Below are 22,359 nucleotides of genomic sequence, written 5' to 3' on the forward strand. Positions count from 1 at the left end.
CTTTTGCTTTGATATGATGTATGGGATGAATGCAGGCTGAGTTAATGTTTGTTAATTCAAGTGTCCAGTGAATCAGTAAGAATAGTTAGTTTTGTCTTTTGATGTAACCTGTGTGTCTTACTGTATTGTTGGCAGACAGACAGACCTGTTATGGGGATAAGGACCCACGGGATCTCCCCCTCTTGCTCCTCCTCTTCGTAAACTCCTGCTTTCCTCCCCGACCCTCCTCTTCCTGCTGCTAAGTGGTAATTCATCTCCCCGTGTTGAGAGCCGGGACTGAAACCCTCCAAACTGCTTACGCTGCCCGCCATCTGTTCCTACAAACACAAAAACCCACAACACCTTTCAACCCAACGAAATTTCCTCCCGTGGTGATTCACATGGCTTTTCTCATTTCACACCCAGTTCAGACCTTCCAGTAACATCTGACCTAGGAAATCCGACCGCAACTGGTTAGCTTTAAGTATCGACATTACCACCTGGCATTAAAATGTGTCCCCAGCTACCACTTGAGATCTCTGTATGTTAATAAACACCAACATCATTTTGTTAGTAGAAAATTATAATAGCTGTGGTCCCTAATGGATTTCTACCTACGGATGGATCAGACAAATGCAGTTTTAGGGGTTATTGGAAATACATTGCCGGGCCAAAAAAAAGTCGCCACACTCTAATATTTCGTTGGACCGCCTTTAGGTTTGATTACAGCATACGTTCGCTGTGGCATTGTTTTGATAAACTTCTGCAGTGTCACCAGATATATTTCAATCCAGTGTTGCATTCATTTTTCACCAAGATCTTGTATTGATGAGAGAGTCGAATTGCACAAAGCCTTCTACAGCCAATTCCAAAGATTCTCAATGGGATTAAGGTCTGGACTCTGTGGTGGCCAATCCATGTGTGAAAATTATGCTCCCTGAACCACTCTTTCACAATTTGAGCCCCATGAATCCTGGATCTTTGAATATGCCCGTGCCATTAGGGAAGAAAAAATCCATTGTTGGAATAACCTGGTCATTCAGTATATTCAGGTAGTCAGCTGACCTCATTCTTTGGACACATAATGTTGCTGAACCTAGACCTGAGCAACTGCAGCAACCCCAGATCATAGCACTGCCCCCACAGACTTGTACAGTAGGCACTAGGCATGATGGGTGCATCACTTCATCTGCCTCTCTTCTTACCCTGATGCCCCCATCACTCTGGAACAGGGTAAATCTGGACTCATCAGACCACATGACCTTCTTCCATTGCTCCAGAGTCCAATCTTTATGCTCCCTAGCAAACTGAAGCCTTTTTTTCCAGGTTAGCCTCACTGATTAGTGGTTTTCTTAAGGCTACACAGCTGTTCAGTCCCAATCCCTTGAGCTCCCTTCACATTGTACGTGTGGAAATGCTCTTACTTTCACTATTAAACATAGCCCTGAGTTCTACTGTTGTTTTTCTTCAATTTCAATTCAATTCAATTCAATTTTATTTATATAGTGTCAATAACAATACAAATCGTCTCAAGACGCTTTACAAAAACCCAGCCTGAAACCCCCAAACGTTTAAGTGATCGCCGATCAAAATCAATCATCCCCACTATCCTTCCAGTTTTTAATAATGCGTTGGACAGTTCTTAACCCAATATTAATAGTTTCTACAATCTCCTTAGATGTTTTCTCTGCTTTTCTCTGCCAATGAATCGACCCTTCTCAAACAGACCAAGATCTTTTCCACGACCACAGGATGTGTCTTTTCGACATGGTTGTTTAAGAAATGAGAAGCTACTCATTACGTCAGTTGGGGTTACATAACTTGTTGCCAGCTGAAGGATAATCACCCATGCAGTAATTACCCAATAGGAGGCTTGTACCTATTTGCTTAGTTAAATTTGCTTAGTTAAATCCAGGTGGTGACTTTTTTTTTAGCCAGGCAGTGCAGAAGAGATGTGAACCAGTGACCTTAAAAAAAAAAAAAAAATCACCTTTTTTTAACCACTAGTCCACAGCTGCCCTAATATATATATATATATCATGACTATGTGGAAAAAAGACACCATTAAATTTAATATTTTTAGTTACCTCCAGCTCCTCCTGCTTCCTCAGGTCAATGTCACAGTTGGGTGGGAGTCCCAGCTTCGTGGCCAGCCTGTCAAACGGAGCTGACTCTCTTTGCCGCTCCTCCTGCATGTCTGAAAGGCTCTGATTTGTTATTCCCCTGGCAGCCAGATTGAGGCCTGTAGATGTGCAGAGAAAACAATAAAAACACTCTTAACACAATCAAAACCGATGTCCTATGAATTACCCTGTGATCTAAAATGTGTTTTAATGTTTAACTGAAATAATGTGGTGTTTGCTCCCAGACGGGAAGGAGTTACTGTGTGTTGTCTGGCAGAAAGCCTCAGTGCTCAGTCACCTGTCAGCAGGCTGATCAGTTTGGCTGCTAGTTCAGATCCGTCTTCTCTCAGATCAACGTCCCTCAAACCCACCGAAGCGATCACAGACGCAAAAGAGACAGGAGAGGAGGGGATGTGGCCTCCCTCAACTAGGAGCCAAAACCAGAGAGAAAACATTACAACAACAGATCAATTGTTGACGATGAGCTCAACAATAAAAAAACTAACTTGTAAGGTGTGTTTGGATCAACTGAAAAAAAATAAATTAGAGGCAAATCAAGTGCGTGACAGGTGAATAAAAAAAACAAAAAAAACAAAACAAGAGGAGCCCCAAACACTGAACTTGATAGTCTAAGACTTACTGGTGAGGTTTACACTTTAGCAGGAAGGGTTTTTTCCGATTCAAACCAGTCTTCATTTGATAGATCTAATATTATATGCATATGCAAGATGTGAAACTAGAGCAAAATGTTGTGGAAATACCACAAATCCCTGGAACCAATGATGACATGAGTTTAAATTTTAAGAAAAAATGTTTTGAAACTTAAATATCTCTAAATGAGATCAAAAAGCTGCTGGTGTTTCCACGTTTGTTTGATAACGCTCACCTTGGATTTTGTTGTGCTTTCCGGGTTCCTGCGATGCTTTCAGGAATTTAAGTGCCCTCTCTGCCGTCTCCTGTTCCATTTTCCTCTTCCTTCCTGCTACCTTCGGTCCCTCTCCTTCCTCCCTTTTTACCTCGTTTTCTGCATTCCTCTTACAGGTCAAAACGAGGTCTATCAGCTGCTGCATCTGAGCAACAAAACACACATGTCAGTTCACTCTGATTGGCTGATCAGCTTAGAGAATCAGTACAGGAGAAGAGAGCCACAAGTACACAAAACCGCAAAGTTCAAAAAGCACACAGTTTTTCATTTTTATCTGAACATTCAAATACACAAATATTTCCACAACATGATACTCTAGAATGACAAATCAAGTGCAGACCAACAGATCAGCATGATTCAGGAGAGAACAGCTCTGTATGATGGTTTGTAGTTTAGCTAACAGTAGCTCTTGCCAGCTTCCTAGCATCCCAGCTAAAGGCTGTTACATACATGAGAAGCAAGAAATTTGTTCTCACACCTAGGGCTGTGTGTGGGTGCATGCTGAATGAACGGCATGATCCGATGGACACAGTTGTCAAAACGACTGGGCGACATCTTAAAACAATAAGAAAAGTGCTTCTCGTCGTCCATCCCCCACGTCTCTCACAATGCTTAGCGTGTGTGAAGCTTATAGTAGCTCTTCCTTGAAACTATTTTTCTTAGTTATGAAAAAGATTTTTTACTAAACTAAACTCACAATATTTTCACTCTAGTATCTTTAACGTATCTTTGTTTTTGTGAAACTCTTCTCCGTCTTCATACTCTTTAAATCCATTTTTCAGGTCTGACAGTGCTTTCAGCGTTGGAGCTACTTTCAAGTTTTGGATCTCCATCACATATGGACTAACCTGGTCTCATGAAATTTGTTGTGTGAAACAAGTTTTGCAAGACTGCAACAAGAGGATGTGTGAAATGGCATCAATTTGATCTGGGGATTTTATGAATCGATATTGGATGTTCAGAATCAGAATCAGAATCAGACTTTATTGGCCAAGCATGTTTACACATACAAGGAATTTGCTTTGGTCCAAAAGAATAGACCGTGGCTGCCCTCCGCGGAGCCATCTTGGAAAATTGGGGGCAGGAAAGGGGAGAAAAACAAGAGGAGAGAAGAGGAGAAAAAAGCAGCTCCCAGACTACACTCCTCTGGGGGGAGTACAGTGTGGGACCAGGAAAAAACCTCAGCAACATAAGCACATATGAGCACACTTTACAACATAAGAAGTCAAAACAACTTGCACCGGGGGAGGGGAAAGGGGGGTGGAGGTGTTCCAGCGTAGCCACAGCCAACTACGGCGTGGCCTTCGGACCCCGCCTGTTGCACTGGATGGGTAAAGCTGCGAAGGTGTGGGATTGGGGGTAGGGAGGTGAATTGCCAATGTGCATGTGTGTGAGTGTCCTTGTGCGCATGTGTGTACATAAGCCTGGAGAGTCGCTTCGTCTAGCCTGTTTTAAGATCGATTTGAATTGGAAAATCAATTTATTCCAACCCAACCCAATTGTCCAGTAACAATGTTAAAGATTTCACCACAGACACACAAACCATCTGGAAAGCCACCAAATCTGGATAGCATCCTGATGTTCATTTTCACCTTTTGAGTGTTGCTATGCCCGTCTCTTGCATTGCCTGTCGCCTCCTTCCCCATCGCCTCTCTCTGGCTTCCATAACTCTTCCTGGGCTTCACCTCATGATGCGGCTGCTCGGGGCCAGAGTGAGCCTCCACCACCTGCTTGGCACGGGCCAATGACAGCAGGTAGAGGGCGGGGCTGTACAGGTATGAGCGTAGGTAGCTGTCCATGTTCACCCGATGTTTGGGAGGAAACAGGTTTTCCCCCTCCTCCAGTCTGGAGTCATACTCACCCATGGGGTACTGTCGAACCTGGAGAGCAAAGAGAGAAAGATTTAGATCGTGTTGCAGTCTTGTGAGCAAACAATGGAGATCTGTCCAAAGAGATGTTCAGACCTTGCCGTCTTTCAGACCACTCAGGTAGTCTCGTGCTTGACGCTCCACACCTGCTGACAGCTCAGGTGGGGGGTTGGCGCGGGCTTTGACCAGGGCGTGGTGCAACGCTGGGATAAACTGGTTCAGCTGTGGCATCACTATGGCCCCAGACATCTGTGACTCTGAGGCGTCATGGGAAGAAGAGGCACGCTGCGGTGCTAAAGATAGAAACAGTGAAAACACCAACATTTGTACCATGGTGATGATTTCCAGGTTAAAGTTCCAACATGTTTACTGATTTTAGCCTCCCTGTGCGTGCAACACAATGACAGCAGGACACATGATTCTTTGTAATGTGAAAGGTGCAAACCAGTTGCTATATTTTATTTGAGCAGATTTATTCTAGAACAAGCAATAATAAAACAGACTGAGGAACTTTGAGACATATCTGAACGAATAAAATTGAAAAAAACTGAATGTACTCACTGGATCTAGCAACATCTCTGGTCTCTGGGAACACAAACAAGGCCTGAAGGCTCCTCTTCCAGCTCTCTCCTCTCTCTGAAAGCACGTGAACATCATTATTGTTTGCTGTAAAACCCTCTTTAATGCACCGTTATATCTAAATATAATATACTGACAGTTCACTGACATGTAACAATATTTCCTTTGTAGAAAAAAAATGCTTACTTTTATTACAGTGATATTGTTTAAAGCTAAAAATCTGTGTTTATATTCACTGAAACTAGTTTTACACAGAAATATGCAATCACAATAATGATCAGCCATAATATTGTGACCACTGATTATCTGGTTCTCATGGCTCCTGTCAGTGGGTGGAATATGTCAGGCAGCAGGTTGAACATTTTGTCTTCAAAGTTGATTTTAGGTGCAGGACAAATGTTCAAGTGGAAGAATTTAAGAGACCTTGACAAGGATCAAACTGTGATGGTTAGTTGCTGCACCTACAGCTCTTGTGGGGTGTTAGCGGTCTGCAGTAGTCAGTAGCTATCAACATTGATCCAAGGAAGGACAAGAAGTAGAGACAGGGTCATGGCCAAGGATCAGTGAGAAGGCTGACCCGTGTGGCCTTCTGAGAGTGTCCTGTGGTGTCTGACAACAGAATGTTGTTAGTGGGGGGCCTTTGGGTCCTATGGGTTGAGGGGAGGGGCCTCTGTGTATCATCCCACATTTACTTGATCAGTTTGGGATCTAGTGAATTTGGAGGCCAAGTCAACACCTTGTGCTGTTTTTCATGTTTTTTTTTTTAGTTGTTCCTAAACTGTTTTTGTGTGTTTGTCAGGCTGCATCCTGCTGGGGATGGCTGCTGCCATTAAGAGTGTCATTGCTGCGGTATGGGGGTGCCTGGTCTGGTCTAGGTGCATTGGACAAGATAGATAGATTAGATAGATGGATACTTTATTAATCCCAAACTGGGAAATTTCACATAAAATAAAATGGTCAATTTTATTGACTTCTCCTGTCAGTGGCTTTAATGTTGTGGCTGATCGTTGTATATTTTGTCCATTTGTGTTCCTGCTCTTTTATTTAACTTCTGCTCTTTATTTCAATTACATATTTTCCAATTTCCAATTTCTTCTAATAATTGTATGTTACAGTTAATTTTGTCAAACCAAGATCAAAAACTTTAGCTTATGGTTTCCCTAACTTGTTGAGCTTAAAAGTGTACATGGCAAAATGTGAATAAACAAAGAAACCCTTTATTGTTTTATTAATGCATAGTGTTGTTGTTAAAGTGGTATTATTATGGGGGTTATTAAGCTTCACTGCCGTGGATTATATTTTAATAACCACGAGTCTCATCAAATATTATCCCGAACATAATTTACAAGCACCACCCATCAGAAAAACAACATCCTACCGGTGGGTGTGGCCATCTGGACGCTGGACAGGAGGAAGAGAAAGCCTCTCTCTGTAAGTGGAATCACCACAACCTGCAGGAAGAACAGACCACTGTGGATCACCACTTCCCATCTTCATGGTTGTGTCTGCAGGTAATGAAGCTTACAGCTGCTATTCAAAAACGTATATGCACTGCACATGGCATCCTGCTAATCCTCTATGTAATTTATCCTCCTGTATTGTATCTCAGCAACTGATTTACAATGTTAAAAATAAACCCACCACTCTCTTCTGCTCCAGTTCCTGCAGCAGTCTTGTCACACTGGTCGTAGACCGATTCCTGTCAATCACCTCTAGAAGACTGCAGCAATGTCCATCTGTCACAACTACACAAAGAAAAATGCACTGACATCACCAATATTTAGACAATACACCAGTGATACAATATACGGTAAAAGGCCACGCTTTTTTTTTTTTTATCATACCTGAAGAGATTTTGGCAATGTGTGAGAAATTTAACATTTAAAGAATATTATTTAACACCAACTCAAAATTATGGGAGCTCAGATCAACATTTCTGTAGCCGATCACTGTTCACAGGGTCTGTCTGAAGCTGCCTGATTTCTATTCACACATTGTGGATCCAATAAGGGTTAAAACAAACGTAATATCATCAGTTCCTCAGGTATACTGAACCTTGATAGTTAATAGAAAGTAGTACAGAGTATACATTTATAGTACATAAGAGCAAAACCTATACAGCCCTGGTTTCCTCTGGAGTAAAATAAATATTTTTTTTTATAAATTAAAAAAGTAAATTGTGGACAAAAGTTTAATCATACTAAAGCCATAAAATAAATTCTAGTAGCTGATAAAAGAAACTAAAACCAGTCTGTTTATCGTCTCCAGTCAGAGCTGCAGAGCAGTAAAGTCTCTCTCTATCTCCACTTGGTCACAGTGCTCAGAGGTAGACTCTAGACTTTGAGGGACAACTGGCTCTGATAGGTAGAAAAACCAGCATACATAGCATGCAAGGAGCCAGTTGGTGGGGCTTCCTCTGGGGGCCCGGGACTGCTATATTCTGCTGCTCCGGTTTTGCATCATCATGGCCGATTGATCGGAGCACCGTGACCAAAGATAGTGGCTGTTTATAACTTCTGCAGCGTGATGTGCAATGAAACTCCAAAGGTTAATCTGATCTCACCTTCTTGGCTGCTGTTGTAGAGGTTGTAAGAGAACAGGCTAGATGGGAGGAGCTTGGTGACCTGTTCAAGCCTCAGTAGATGACCTATTTCCAACTTCTCTGGTCTGAAAGGTGAGATACGCACAGAGAAAATCACTTTAAGAGTTGACTGCGGATTATCCTTTAACCATACATTTTTCAAATATGCCTAAAGGTAAAATTGTATGCCATCTGGTAACTAAAGTTTTCTCATTATGCAGCCAAAGGTTGGGACCTAATGATTAACACCTGTTGGTCCCCACAGATACAGGACACCACATAGGAAAAGGTCTTGTATTGTCGTATCATATTTCAGTAGAGACTAGACATCAGAAAGTTTACTGAATATGCTGATGGTCTACACTCTATCATTATTTAACATTATCCTAATTTTAGTGAACTCAGTAAGCCATATGACTATTATACTATCTTTCATTATACACCAATCAGCCACAACATTAAAATCACCAGGTGGTGAGGTGAATAACATAGCCTATATCATTAATGTTCTTCTGGGAAACCTGGGTCCTGGTATTTATGTACACACCCCCATGGCAACGAAAAGCAGGTATTTCTCACACCCTGGTGCCACGTGCTCCCCAGGTAAGTGATGCACCTGTCCATCCAGGTGATGTCAAAGAAAACATGATCCATCAGACCAGATCATCTTCTTCCATGTCTCCTCATGGTCCAGTTCTGATGTGTCCATTGCAGGAGCTTTTATCAGTGGACAGGGGTCAGCATGGACACCCTGACTGGTCTACAGCAACACAGCCCCAAACAAACTGATCCACTGTGTGTTCTGACTCCTTTCTATCAGAACCAGCATCAACTTTTACAGCAGTTTAAGCTACAGTAGCTCCTCTGTTTTTGATCAGTACTGACTGCTGCAGACAAGGAACCCCCCACAACAGCTGCAGTCCTGCAGATGCTCTTAACCAGTTGTCCAGACATCAGAGTCTGGACCTTGTGAAAGTCTCTTAAATCCTTCCACTTGAACATTTTCCCTCCTTCTAACTTTGAAAACAAAACATTCAACGTGCTGGCAGATACATCTCACCAAAGGTGGCTGTGTTGTTATTCACTTCACCTCTCACTGGTCATAATGTTATGGCTGATTACTGTTTCATATAGATATCTATTTATTTCTGTAATGTGTTTAAAGACTTATACAAAAGCATATATTAATAGCTAACACTGTAATTTTATTTTTTACCACTACATTGCAGCATGAAGGCACATTTTTAGAGTTTCAGTTTAGCTTGAACAGTCTGAGAAGTTGGTTTAGTACTCACAGCCTGCGGGGCAAGAAGGGAGGAGAGAAGGAGCGAAGGGAGATCTGAAAGAGAACTTGGTCACCTTTCACCAAATCTCCAGCCCATACTGTGAACTGAGCACGTTCTGAACGAAAACACCACAAAGAGAGAGGTAGATGAAAGTTCATCAACATCCTGTTGTGTCTTTTGTTCAATCTGTGATGACCCTCTACTCACCTTTACTACCATCCACTGACTGACTGTTCATCCTGCCAGAGAACACAAACAACATATTCTTTAGGGCTGGGTTTAAAAAAATAAACGAATCAATGTTTCTATTCAAATCGATCTTCATTTGAAAGATCCAATATCGACTGTAACAAACTAATCTCAATTAATCGCAAAAACAATAAAAACAATTTTGCAATTTTAAAAAAAGGTACATAAAACAAAGTCAAGAAAAGCAGAACAGTTAAAAGAAGAGATGAGTCCACATGCGAGGGAGATTCAGATCTTGACAGAAGCTCCAACTCTGAGAGCACCGTCAGACCTTGAAGCTGACTGAATTTAAAAAGTATGACAACAGAGACGAGCTGGATAAAAGAAAAGACACATGAAAGATGTGAAACTAGAGGGAAAAAATTGTGAAATTACCGCAAATCTTCAAAACCAGCCAACAATAGTATTGCAAACATCTATAACTAAGCAAAACAGGCTTGAAACTGAAATCCAATTGATTCAGGAAATCAGCAGAGCTAGTATTTATGCAGGTATTTGGTTTTCTCCATCAGCTCAAATCTGATAATACTGAAATACATTTTTCTCCATTTTAAACAAATCCTAAATAATTCACATTAGTTTATAATGTAATCAAAGATTTCTGGACTGATTTGAGTTTTTATCTTGCAGGTCAAATCAACGTGAGATTCTAAACTTTCTTTTGTGGCATAATTTACAGCAGTTTTCTGTTGTTTACACACGCCTTTATCTAACTTGGTATTTTTCTGTTTTGGCGTTAGTCAGGATGACTCCCTGATCAGACTTGGTTATTTGGATGTGTTCTCTTTGAACTGGTCACAAGTAACCAGCTGAAAATAATACTGAACGTGTCACCTGACATTTGCCCTGTAGAATATTATAACAGCTGATGTCTCTAATAGACCTCTACCTATCTATCTAATGGATCAGAACCATGAACAGTTAGATTTTTTAACATGCCAGATCTGCGTACCTGATGGGTGCTAAGGGTTTGCTGGGAAGTGGAGAGTCTTTTCCTTTAATTTGGAAGGAGACGACAGCGTACGGACACACTTGGCGAGGCCGCGGTCGCAGCTCGTCAAATTCATACTCGTAGAAGTATTGCTGGAATAAACAACAGTTGAATTATTTGAAAGAAGAAAACCTCTTCAGCCCTAAGCAGTAAAACAGGATCTTAGGTGTTATTTTGGTCAGGCATTGAACAGACATGTGGCAGGGCTTCTGTATGACTGTCCAAAGCCATATTTTTATCGACACAATCTAAAAGTACTTGCACCCCTCAGAAATGTTTACATTTCTGCGTAAAAATGACTCAACACAGTGTCCTGAAAGTAGACAAACTGAACCCCCATGTTCTTTTTGTGCGTTTACCTGCGTGAGTTCGAAGGCGCGGTATGAGTTGACCGACGTGACTTTGCTGGCATTCTTGGAGACATGGCTGTCAAAGCGAGGCGTTGGATCAAGAAGGTTCTTCATGTTTTCATAGATGCTCTTCACTTTACCCTGAAACCAAAAACAGAAATGATCCCAATGTCAAAAACAGATTATTATCATTCCTATCAGTACATACTGAATACCAAAAAAAGTCAGTCTCTGACTGTGTCCCAAATAATTTACTTTTCACTACACAGAACCGTCCACTCATGTGTTAGACAATATGTCTAAATGTCTGGAGTGCTACTTGTGTCTTAAAATGATCCATAAAGGAGTAAATATTAACAATCACTGATCTGAGCCCTGTCAAAAATTGTATTTTGTACAAATTGTCTGAAAAGGTGATGCAGTCTTTTAGATGAAGAGTCTCAGTTGATTTTGTTTTAGCTTTGAGACGACCCAAATGTTTTGTAATCTGGTATTTGCTCATCAGAAGGATGCAATTTGAGATGAGATCAAATCCCTTTATTTTACCAACAATATTTTCCCTTGCATATGCAGCTAAATGTTCACGGAGCAGGTAAAAGGACAGGCACACTGCAACACTAGCAGGCCAAAGTAGACAAAACACAGAAGAGTTAACACCTAAAGAAAGGATCAGATTTTAAGAGGAAAATACTCCTGGATCAGCCCAACATCATTTTAAAGAAATCGTTTTTCCGATTCAAATCAGTCTTCATTACAAAGATTTGATGCTGATTCATAAAGCTCTTGGATTATTTATTTATTTATTTTTTGCCATTTCTTGCTTCCTCGTGTTAGAAATCACGCAAGACTGGTGTTAGAGAATAATTTCTCTTCCCTATGGATAGTTTGTGTGGTAAATGTGTGATTACTTCTGGCGTCAGTTATCTGCCCTATTTTCTCTTTGAGGAACATACCAAGACCAAGGTCCCTCTTATTGGCGTCTTCCATCTCACTCTCTGGGGGATACTTTGCATTACAGGCATAGCTGTAGAGTTAGATGATAATGCCCTCCGTCACTATCTGACAATTTGTATATTGGGATATTGACACATCTCCCGTTTGCTGCCTCGGCCTGGCTTGCTAGTATAAGAATCTGAGTTCACTGTTTGTCCCTTAGAACTGAGGTGGACTCATGCACTTATGTTGTGATGACGAAGCTTCTGTTCTCCTCGTATACGGGCCTAAATAAACTCCTTCAGGCAATAAGACATACAGGACTCTGGTGCTTCTCCTTCTTCATCGGCATCACCACAAATTCCTCCCTAACAACTGGCTGCACATGACTCGTCTCCAGAGAGCCCAACGTGATTAATCCACATGTGAGGGAGATATGAAAATATGACAGTAGCTCCAACTCTGAGAGTGTTGTCAGACCTGAAAGATCATTTGACTGAACAAGTATGACGACAGAGAAGAGCAGGACAAAAACGGAGACAAATAAAAGAACTGAAAATTCCACAGATATACCACAAATCTCTGAAAATCTCTTTTACTACCAAGTAACATTGTTTTAAAACTGAAATCTCTAAATAAATCAAATTGAATCATATTAATTAGAGAAATCAGTAGCGATATCCAGCCCTAACTTTAAGGCGACGACCGATGGGAGCAACTGATACAGTTGTTTAACATTGCATGAAACAGCATCCACCACTTTGGTTACTACTACCAAATTCACAATGCTGATAGCGGGCTTGGAGCATCGGATGAACCTACATGAAGTGGCGATGGCATTGATGGAATTTTCTTTTCAAATAAACGACCATCAGCAAGCTGATTTACCTTCATCACTTTGAAGATGATGATCTCCCCCGTGGCTCCAGGGGTGAAGAGGTTCATCTGCAGCAGGTCTGAGTACCTGGACAGATACACACCTGGAGACATTTGCAACAAAATTATCCTCACAGGTAATTTTATAGCCAGCTAAACTTAATCAGATTTTATCTTTGTGACCTCTTTCTTTAGCATCCAACACAGCATGTGTGAGTGTATGTTCATCCTACCTTTACTTGGGTTTCCCAGCACCGTTATCCAGCTCTGACTTACTAACAATCCTTTCTCACAGATCTGGGGAAGCTACAACAGAAAAATGATTTAAAAATTAGGCATTAGATCATAAATCCAGATGAGGCTGATTGACAGATACCAAGTGATTCCCACTTCATCCTACTGAGAGGCATACATTTTCAGATCAAGGAAATAAGTGGATCTCCTGGTATAAAGTGTCTATGTCACAAGATAAATGCCAAACAAAAATAAAAAAAAAAAAGCAAGAGCACTGTGTATAGTCTCTCTGTATCCAAGGCTACATAGACTTTGTTATTTGGATGTGTTCTCTGTGATCTGATCACAAGTAACAGAATACTTTGTGCACAACTGACATTATAAATGCATCTCAAGTTCCAATCACAGTTTGGCGTTCTGCATGTAACGAAACACCAACATAACTATAATAGTTGTTGTCTCTAATGGATCTCTACCTATCACTGCATCAGAACCATGAACAGCCATTTGTTGAGTGCGCCATGAGTTGGAGAGTGTTTTTTTTTTCTGAATGAGTTAAACTCCTCTTCCACAGATCATCTCTGTTGAGTAGGTGGTCTTTAATGTGACCCAGGAGTCAATGTGAGTTCATACCACCTCAACATGTGCTCTGAGATCAGCTCTGTTAAATGCGTCCTCAATGCGTCCTGAGTGTGTTCACACCTGTATTTTAACCTGGTCACTTGCGATCAGATCACTAAAATGACTAGGTCTTAACAGGGCTAAGATCTCATCCTGTCCCAACAATTCATTCAGCTCACCTTGGGAGAATCGGCTAACAGGAAACAGTAGCTCTCCTCCAGCTCCTTTTCTGTCCTCCCCTCTGCCTTCATCTCCTTCCTCTTCTCCACGAACTGAAACAAATCCAATCAATCAACCAATTACTCGCAGTGTATCGGAGTTTGCTATATTTCTCATTTGATAACAGAAGGAAATCATCACCATTTTCATTCCATCCAGACATAAACATGAACCCTGCAGCCAAATGTAACGACAAGGGGACATACGCTTGCACCAGAGTATATATAAATGGCCAAGACTTTCCAACTGCTCACTTCTCACCTCTTTCTCGAGCAGCTCACTGTGGACAAGCCTTGGTTTGGTGTAGGTAAAGCAGCCTGTAGAGCTTGTGTCAAGGTAGCTGGAGGTCAGGATAGTCATCATGTCCTCATACTCCCTGGACTCCGTGGAGATGTCCTGGAACAGAGCTGAAAGAGAGACAGGAAAGAAATGTCACAAGTGATGCTTTGCATGTTCTTTAATTCACTTACACGTGGGCACAAAACACATAAGCTTGACTGCAGACAGTGCAGCCATACATGAGAGTTAAACATCTATGCAGAGTAATGCCTACCTAACCCTGGGTATCAATCTGTTGTCTTAATCGTCCCTAATCTTTTGGTTTCTGCAAAGATTTGCTCCCATTCTGCCACATTAGCATTAGTGGGGTTCATGGCTCTGAGTCTGAGCTAAGCTTGATTTACATAGCACCCACACTGGTGTAAGCATTTATACTTGTGTGCTACTGTGTTGGCATCACTCTGTAATGCGGCTGATAAAATGCTAGTTGTTGGCTAATCAGCTGTGTTTTTGTTTCTTTGCGTACTTCAAACAAGGCTGAATGGAGCTGAGCGGCTCGAGTTGGAGTTGGAGCTTATAAATGTTGATCCACAGATACTTTTACTGAAATCATTGCAACTTTAATGAGATAACCCATCTTAGTAGATGGTGTATAAGATACAGAAGGAGGGAGAATTTTCTGAGTTTGAGAGACGTGGAAGAAGAAATATATTTAAGACCAGTTCAAAATATAATCAGTTGGTATTGTATTAAGATGATTAAGGATCCCAAAACAATTGTATTTTGTCAAATACTCAGTTCTTCTAAAAGACAGGGAAGATTTCTAGGATGCGACCTTATTGAACTGCCCTGAATTAAAACATTCAGTTTCTTTCAAGGATGTCTGTCTGTATATTGGCATTGATAAAGCGCATACAGTTACAGGTACAGGTAAAAAGATGGACCTTTTCATTCACGTAAATTCATTAGATAGATTGCTCCATGTTTTGTGTTTTCCATCATTTAGCCTTGAGGGGACCCGTGTCTATGACTCTGAGAAACAAGTAAATAAAGTAAGTCACACAACACTTTTTTACTAATTTACTCTGTGTTGTGAATAATGCTGTCAGTCTTTTATGTTGCTTTCAGTCTCATGGGTGGACAAGGAGCCCACAAGAAGAGTCGCTAGTCTGCCTCAATTAAAGCAGAAGTGATGCAGCCTTTTTAACAGCGAATCCTCAGGAGACCAAACAATGTGCAACAGCTGTTTCCCCTCAGTGTGAAAAGGTCTCAGAGGAACTTCAAACTCCTCAGAGGTGTGTTGTGGACGTCCAGACAAATCAACTGATGATATAAATTTAACAAAAGGTCCTCCAGTTATTAAAAAATATATTTAAAAAAAAATAACATATTTTTGTGAGAAATAGACACAACCAGTGTGTTTCTAAGTGCCTGGAAGGAAATGACTGTTTCTCTATTACACTCATAATCAGGAAACATTCAGGCTTTGGAAAATACAATGATGAAATGATGATGATGAAACGAAGCATATTTCAGAAATGATGAACACGGTTTCAATTTACTTTGTATTGCGACTGCTTCATAAGGTTGGAATCAAATCGTATATGGACACACATACAAAGAATTTGTTCCCTGCATTTAACCCATCCAGATGAGTACATGGGGAGCAGTTTGGAGGGAACCTCAGCCATGGACACAGCCAGACTAGTGACCTGCTTTTGCTGCTTCTCTCACCACTAGTAAGGAATTTAACCTGAACTTTAACCTCGGTTCATGGGACGCCTGATCAGTCTGGTGAGCTACAATGACAATAAAGCGCCTCACAACCTCTTGAAGAATAAAACAACATGCACGCTTAGTTAGAGGAGGAAAAGGAAAATAAAGTGCGGACTTCTCATTTGAGACCTTGGGACCTGAACACCACATTTAGCATAAACATCTATAACTGTACTGGATTTGATTAAAAGGGGAACCTAATTATAGTGTCCTAACGGAAAGTTTAATCTCATTTCAGTGTCAGTTTCCAAACCAGAAGAGCAATCAGCACAACTATCTCAGATGTAAACAAGGAGGCGGTTACTCTAGCTAGCCGTTGTTTAAAGGGAAGCTACCGTCTAAAATAAAAGCTGATTTATATATATATATGTATATCTACATATACGTCCGTGAAAATTTACCTTCACTCAACAACAATCTACAACTAGACAGACAGTGACAAATAAACGCCATTTAGTTATTTCTCGTAATAAAGTTCGTAATAAATGGCTAACCGCTAACTATTAGCAGCCTTGACTTGAGCTAGCCGCTACTTGAAACACATCACAGCTTGTATGGGGGTTATCCCATTGAACAATATCGATCATATTGATAACAATGGATATAAAGAAACACGTTATGTAGTAGATATGTGCAGCGCTGTCTCGTGAAACTAAGCAAACACATCTAAACAGCACAAAAATGGACCTGTCCGAGAACGGACGTTTAGTTGTCCGATAATGGAACCTTTCAGTTGCCCCCAAAAACTTCACTTGATAGCAACGGATGAGATTTAAACTAAATCAAAATATTAAATAAATAATTGTAAATAAAGATATACAACTATAGCACAAACTTAAAAGTATGAATAATGTGTGACAATTTACCTCGGTTTTCCTTGGTTTTTCTCGGTATAGGGAACTTGAGGGGCCCTATCGGCATGTGCCGGTGGTGGACCATTTGCGGTGCCGAGTTCCTCCTCTCCATCCTCCCCGCGACCGCACTCAGTCTGTCAGCCCCGGGTTGAGGATCTCTGGCCGGGTACAGCTCGAGCACCTCGACATCTTGCAGGCTAGCGTTAGCTCCGAGCTCCGCGGCAGCAGTCTCCCTCCTCCTGCGCGGACGACCCGCCTCTCTTCGCTGTGGGATGTCGTCCATTGTCGAGCTGCGGACCGAACCGACGAGTTCTCTTCCCAACCGTCACTTCCTCACCGTTTCTCTGCTCGAGTCCCGCGATGACACCGCTGTTCACCCCCTGATCCCGCAGCGGAGGGAATCAGACCAACGCACAACACGCGCCATGTTTCCTGGAGATCAGATCTTCTTCACTGACTGAAATTTAACTGCAGCATATTCATTAAGTGCTATTCTACCGCCACCTTCAGGAGAGATTTGTGTGCTGCCGCTTTAATCTGGTTTCCATAGGAACGTCATAGAAATAGGAATACAAATAGAAATAGAACATATAGAAGAGGAACGATGAGAAATTGTTAATCAAAGAGATAAAAAAGTAAATACACACCTAATAAAAATAGCATCAAACAAAACAGTGAACAAGTCTTATCTTCATGAAAAGTTGTGGTAACATCCTGTGGAGGCCACTCAGACAGTAACACAGCTTGTTGTTACAGAGCAAATTGTAAAACACTAAACATTGCTAAACAAGGCTTCCAAGGATCTAAATGAAGCACAAACTATAAAGCAGAATTTTATCTGGAATATTTAACTGAAGATGAACATGACTGAAAATGAATATATCAGTCACACACTAAATCTTCTCACCATGATGGTTCTGGTATTCAGCATGTTGAGGAGGTTCACTTTGTAATTACTGTGATATGTCGTCCTCAGTTTTCACTAATGCAATTTGATGACTATCATACCCTATAATATATATACGTATATATATGTTTATCAGTTTACCAATATTAACTCAGTGACGCAAACATTTTTTTTTTTTTTTTACTCCATCTTTGCCAAAGCAATGACAGAAACTGTCTTAACCCTTTTCAACCAAAACACAAAATAAAACATATATATAAATAGGATCCTGTTTGGAAAAAAATACAACCAAACTAAAAGAAATGTTCAAGATGTTCCAAATTTGTTGCTGTTCTAAAATAAAAAAATATAAATTTCTATTATTCCACATGCCAGGCTTACTGGGGTTACCTTTTTATTTTATCTTGACATGGCACCATTTTTTTTTTATTTCACCAATAACCATCCATTCAGTGACTTCTTTGAAAATAGTTTATTGATGCTTTGGTTTGGGGACAATCACACATTACTTGATATCTCAGCTAAATATCAACTTTTCATTTTTACACAACATAGTCAAGAGTTTTGTCCAGGAATTTGTTTTTCCTCTATTTGTTGTGTCTAATCAAGTTTACAGTGGATTTGATTGTCTTGATGCTGCAATCATATTTAAAGTGTGTAAGCACATACAGCAACAATTAGACATTCTTGGCTTTGTTCCTATGTTCATATACATATCTGTATACCTCCTATACATTTTTTACATACATACAGTTCATGCACAACAGACTTCTCCTTCAAGACTTTTTAGATTTTCATGACAAATCGCTGAATGTTTTACTTGGCAGTTGCTTTGTAATAACACCTACACAACACTATGGTAAAAACTGTACAGATATTAAATATAGCATGATAATCCATTGAGATCATTTTCCAGTGATTTTCCAATGATTTAAAAAGTTTTAGAGTAGATGAAAAGACTGAGTTAACCCTTCAACCGTCGAGAAAAAGAATTAAACTGGAACAGGAGAGAAAAGTTTAAAAAGATAAACTGACAGTGATTGAGATCATTCTTGCTAATCGTGTGAAACAGAAAGCAGAATATGAAAAATGTATAGATACACCAGACAGCCACAACATCATGAACATCATGTGTTTTGACTCATTTCTGTCAGAACCAGAATCCAGCTCTGTTGGATAGGACCACACATTAATGATCCTTGGCCTTGATCCATAACCCTGTCTCTGCTTTCTTCTCCTTCCTTGTGCCACTATTGACCAGGAACACCACACAAGAGCTGTAGTTCTGGAGATGCTCTGACCCAGTCATCTAGCCATCACAGTTTGGTCCCTTGTCAAAGTCTCTCAAATCCTTCCATTTAAACATTTGTCCTACTTCCTCCTAAAATGTTCAACTTGCTGCCTGATGTATCCCTCTCACTGACGGGTGGCACGATAACCAGAAAATCATGCATGGTCATAATGTTATGGCTGATTGGATCAGAGCTGGATGGGAAATCCCAGAATTATCACTGAGTTAATGCAGACTGTTCATTTTGTGAAAAAAGTTTTTCAGGATGACCAGTGTAGACACCCCTATATCTAGAGCGTGCACCGTGCAGATACGGTCCGTTTTGTGACGTCACAGCAGGTGTTTTGTTTGCTGCAGGAAAGTGAGGGGAGGTGTGTTTCAGCCCATCTCACTTGCCAAACATTCTAATGCAACAATCCTGCTCTAAATCATGTTTTCATGAAGGTTCTGGTAGTATAGTACTATAGTACATTAGTTTAAAATAACTTGGTGAGCTGTTGATTCAACTGTATTTTCATTATGGAGGTTGTGGCTTGTAGTACTATTGAATTGTACTGTTTTGTACCAGCACATGTTCCTATTATTGTTACATTGTAGTCAGTGGACTAGACTAAACAACAGAAACACTTCTGTGTTTAGTTCAATCCAGTTTAACAGCACGACAAACTACATCCTTCAAAATAATCATCCAGTTGAATTACCATCTTTCTGATACTGTTTCAACATCAACTGAACTTTAGATCAGTCATGAAGGAGGATTTACTGCAGGACTGTTATATTAGAAAGAATTCACTAGTTTTCCTAATGAACTTGCAAGTGAGTGTATATCACTATAGTCTCTGAAGTTTATTTAAATTTTCTTATCTATAGTCTGAAGTGATCTGTTCCCGTTTCTGCTACAACTGCAAAAATGATGCTACCGTTCTCTTTCTACTGAGCGATGCCACGTTTGAGTCCAGTATCCATGAAGATGATCTAACACAAAGGACTGGGCACTGACAGAAATGCTGACAAGATACAGACTGGGTCGTTCCTTCATGGTGTTGGTTTTCTCTGATATCATGTTTGGTTTTCCTTGTTTCCTGATTTATTTTGAAATGGTTCCTTAACTTTTGTCTTTCAGGTAGTTGTACTTCCTGTTTTTGTCTACATTCCCTCCTCTGTGATTGGTTGCTCCTCCCCAATTGGTCTCACCTTTGTCCTTTGTGTGTCTGTTGGTTCAGGCTGGATTTACCCATGCTCTTTCCCTGGATGTTTTTTCCTTGTGGTTCCGTGTATATGTTCCTGTGTTCTCTGAGCATTAACGCCTTTTTGTTTTTTAGATTATTTGGATTACCCTGCCTCTTTCTGTAGCTCTTTTTGCTACCATCATCGTAAAAATCTATATTAAACTTAAACTTTATTATTTCTTTCAGCCTTGTGTCTTTGTGTGTGTTTTGCATTTGTGTCCTGCATATGGGGAAATAAATAACATTAATCTGAAATACGTTTAGGAAAAAGTGGAAGCACATCTTGTTTCTGAAATGTCTCTGGTCTTTAATTACACCTGTACTCTAGATGCAAAGCATCTGCAGGGTCCTAATGAAATTGGTGCTACTCCAGAGGACTGTGGTCTGATGTCTATCATGAGAACTCATTGGTAATAGGTCTTTAAAAAGTCCTCAGTCTGATCGGCTGCAGTTCTAGTGCTGTTATTTGGAGCTAGGATCAGCACCGGTGGGTCAGCTCCTCTTCGCACAGCAGAGAGTCAACATCGCTGGTGTCCATGCCAACCTCCTCCTCCTTAGTACCACTCTGCTCCTCCTCTTCCTCCATCACCACCTCTTCCTCCTGACTGGAAGACGAGAGCAATGAAGTGGGAGCTTCAGCACCACCTCTGCTGATAGTCTCTCCCTCTTCATTCATCTTCTGATCCGGAGAAACCCCTGGTCTGTCCCTGATCTGCCCTCCACCACCCTGCCCAGCTTCCATCTCCTTCTCCATCCCTGATTCTCCATCCAAACCCACCTTCACCTCCCTACCTGTCATTATCTCTGGAGTCAAACAAACCCCATCCTCTTTACCCAAACTGAGATCTTTCTCTCTATTCAGACCTCTCTCTCCTCCCTGACCCAGACCCATCTCCACCTCCCCCCAAGTCCCCTTTTCATGTCCAAGCCCTGAATCGCTGCACAGACTCAGACCTGTCTCAGCAAGTGATGCTACATGTCCACCCAGACCCTCTCCAGTCAACGCTGCAGCTTCCTTGGCTTGTCGGATGCAGTTGATCCACTGCTGTTTGTTGAAGGCGTCGCTGGCCTGGAAGCAGTGGCTCTGCAGCTGTCCTCCGCTACGGTGCGATACCCGGAAGAAGTTTTTTGCTGTGAGGAGAAAGTGAGAGATCATGGTTGGTTGTTTGTGTAAATAACTTTCTTTCTTATTCATATTTTGTAACATAAAGACACAGATTCTGTTCTCAATTTCCATACAGAAAGTGTACATATGCATCCATAGTCCTATATTAAGGATTTAAAATCTGATTTTAATGTTTGTTTGTTTTTTAATCGGGGTACGAAAACAGGATCAAAATAGTTTCCTAATTCCAGTGAGGATTTGGTCGTTAACAGACACTAGTCATGCAGGTTTCAATGTTTTACATCATTCACACCATGAGACTGGAGTTTCTGGTCAATTATGGGTCATGAGAGTACGGAAGCGTATTGCTGCCACACTGTAGAAAAAAAAGGCTCAATATTATGTAATTACATGAAAGTTTCTTGTTATAACATGATATTTTTCACGTTTTAACATGATAAGTATCACGTTATTACATGAAATTATCACGTTATTTCATGATAATGATATTTTCATGTTATAACGTGAAAATATCATGTTATTTCAAGATAAAATATTTTCACGTTTTTACATTAAATTATCGCATTATTTCATGATAATGATATTTTCACGTTATAACGTGAAAATATATCTTGAAATAACATATTTTCACGTTATAACATGAAAATATCATTATCATGAAATAACGTGATAATTTCATGTAATAACGTGATAATATTTTATCTTGAAATAACATGATATTTTCACGTTATAACATGAAAATATCATTATCATGAAATAACGTGATAATTTCATGTAATAACGTGATAATTTCATGAAATAACGTGATACTTATCTTGTTAAAACGTGAAAAATATCATGTTATAACAAGAAACTTTCATGTAATTACATAATATTGGGCCTTCTTTTTTTCTACAGTGTGGCAGCAATACTCTTCCGTATGAGAGTACTATTAAATTGAAGAAGAAGAAAAAAATGGGACAGCGCCCAGGTTAATGTGAACGACATCCTCTAATTACAAGTATCAGGCCAAGTTGTATCTTAAACTGTTAAAAAAGTTTTGAAGTCGCCTATTTCAAACTTGGTATCATCTCTCCACATGTT

The 22,359-nt window shown here is 40.4% G+C and overlaps 2 protein-coding genes across 4 annotated transcripts in view; both read right to left on the reverse strand.

The window, feature by feature from the left end:
* The window catches only part of tasora (transcription activation suppressor a), a 35,832-nt gene extending 18,665 nt beyond the window's left edge, over positions 1-17,167 (reverse strand). For all 3 annotated transcript variants that reach the window (XM_084542448.1, XM_084542447.1, XM_084542449.1), the window contains exons 1-19: positions 16,736-17,167; positions 14,076-14,221; positions 13,775-13,867; positions 12,974-13,046; positions 12,753-12,844; positions 10,941-11,072; positions 10,543-10,673; positions 9,549-9,580; positions 9,351-9,456; positions 8,038-8,141; positions 7,116-7,219; positions 6,853-6,925; positions 5,457-5,531; positions 4,992-5,188; positions 4,620-4,907; positions 2,989-3,172; positions 2,401-2,529; positions 2,067-2,221; positions 146-317 (exon numbers count right to left, since the gene is read on the reverse strand). In XM_084542448.1, coding sequence (XP_084398574.1) covers positions 146-317; positions 2,067-2,221; positions 2,401-2,529; positions 2,989-3,172; positions 4,620-4,907; positions 4,992-5,188; positions 5,457-5,531; positions 6,853-6,925; positions 7,116-7,219; positions 8,038-8,141; positions 9,351-9,456; positions 9,549-9,580; positions 10,543-10,673; positions 10,941-11,072; positions 12,753-12,844; positions 12,974-13,046; positions 13,775-13,867; positions 14,076-14,221; positions 16,736-17,006 — 2,557 coding nt within the window. In that variant the 5' untranslated portion in view covers positions 17,007-17,167. The remainder of the gene's footprint in view (positions 1-145; positions 318-2,066; positions 2,222-2,400; positions 2,530-2,988; positions 3,173-4,619; positions 4,908-4,991; positions 5,189-5,456; positions 5,532-6,852; positions 6,926-7,115; positions 7,220-8,037; positions 8,142-9,350; positions 9,457-9,548; positions 9,581-10,542; positions 10,674-10,940; positions 11,073-12,752; positions 12,845-12,973; positions 13,047-13,774; positions 13,868-14,075; positions 14,222-16,735) is intronic.
* Positions 17,168-18,116: 949 nt separating this feature from the next.
* Positions 18,117-22,359, reverse strand: part of arhgef3 (Rho guanine nucleotide exchange factor (GEF) 3) — a 31,496-nt gene continuing 27,253 nt past the window's right edge. The window contains exon 12 of the mRNA XM_084542467.1: positions 18,117-21,281. Within this exon, the coding sequence (XP_084398593.1) occupies positions 20,629-21,281 (653 nt within the window). The 3' untranslated portion in view covers positions 18,117-20,628. The remainder of the gene's footprint in view (positions 21,282-22,359) is intronic.

The sequence above is a fragment of the Chelon labrosus genome (genome assembly GCF_963514085.1).
Source record: "Chelon labrosus genome assembly, chromosome: 4".
NCBI classification, from domain to species: Eukaryota; Metazoa; Chordata; class Actinopteri; order Mugiliformes; family Mugilidae; genus Chelon; species Chelon labrosus.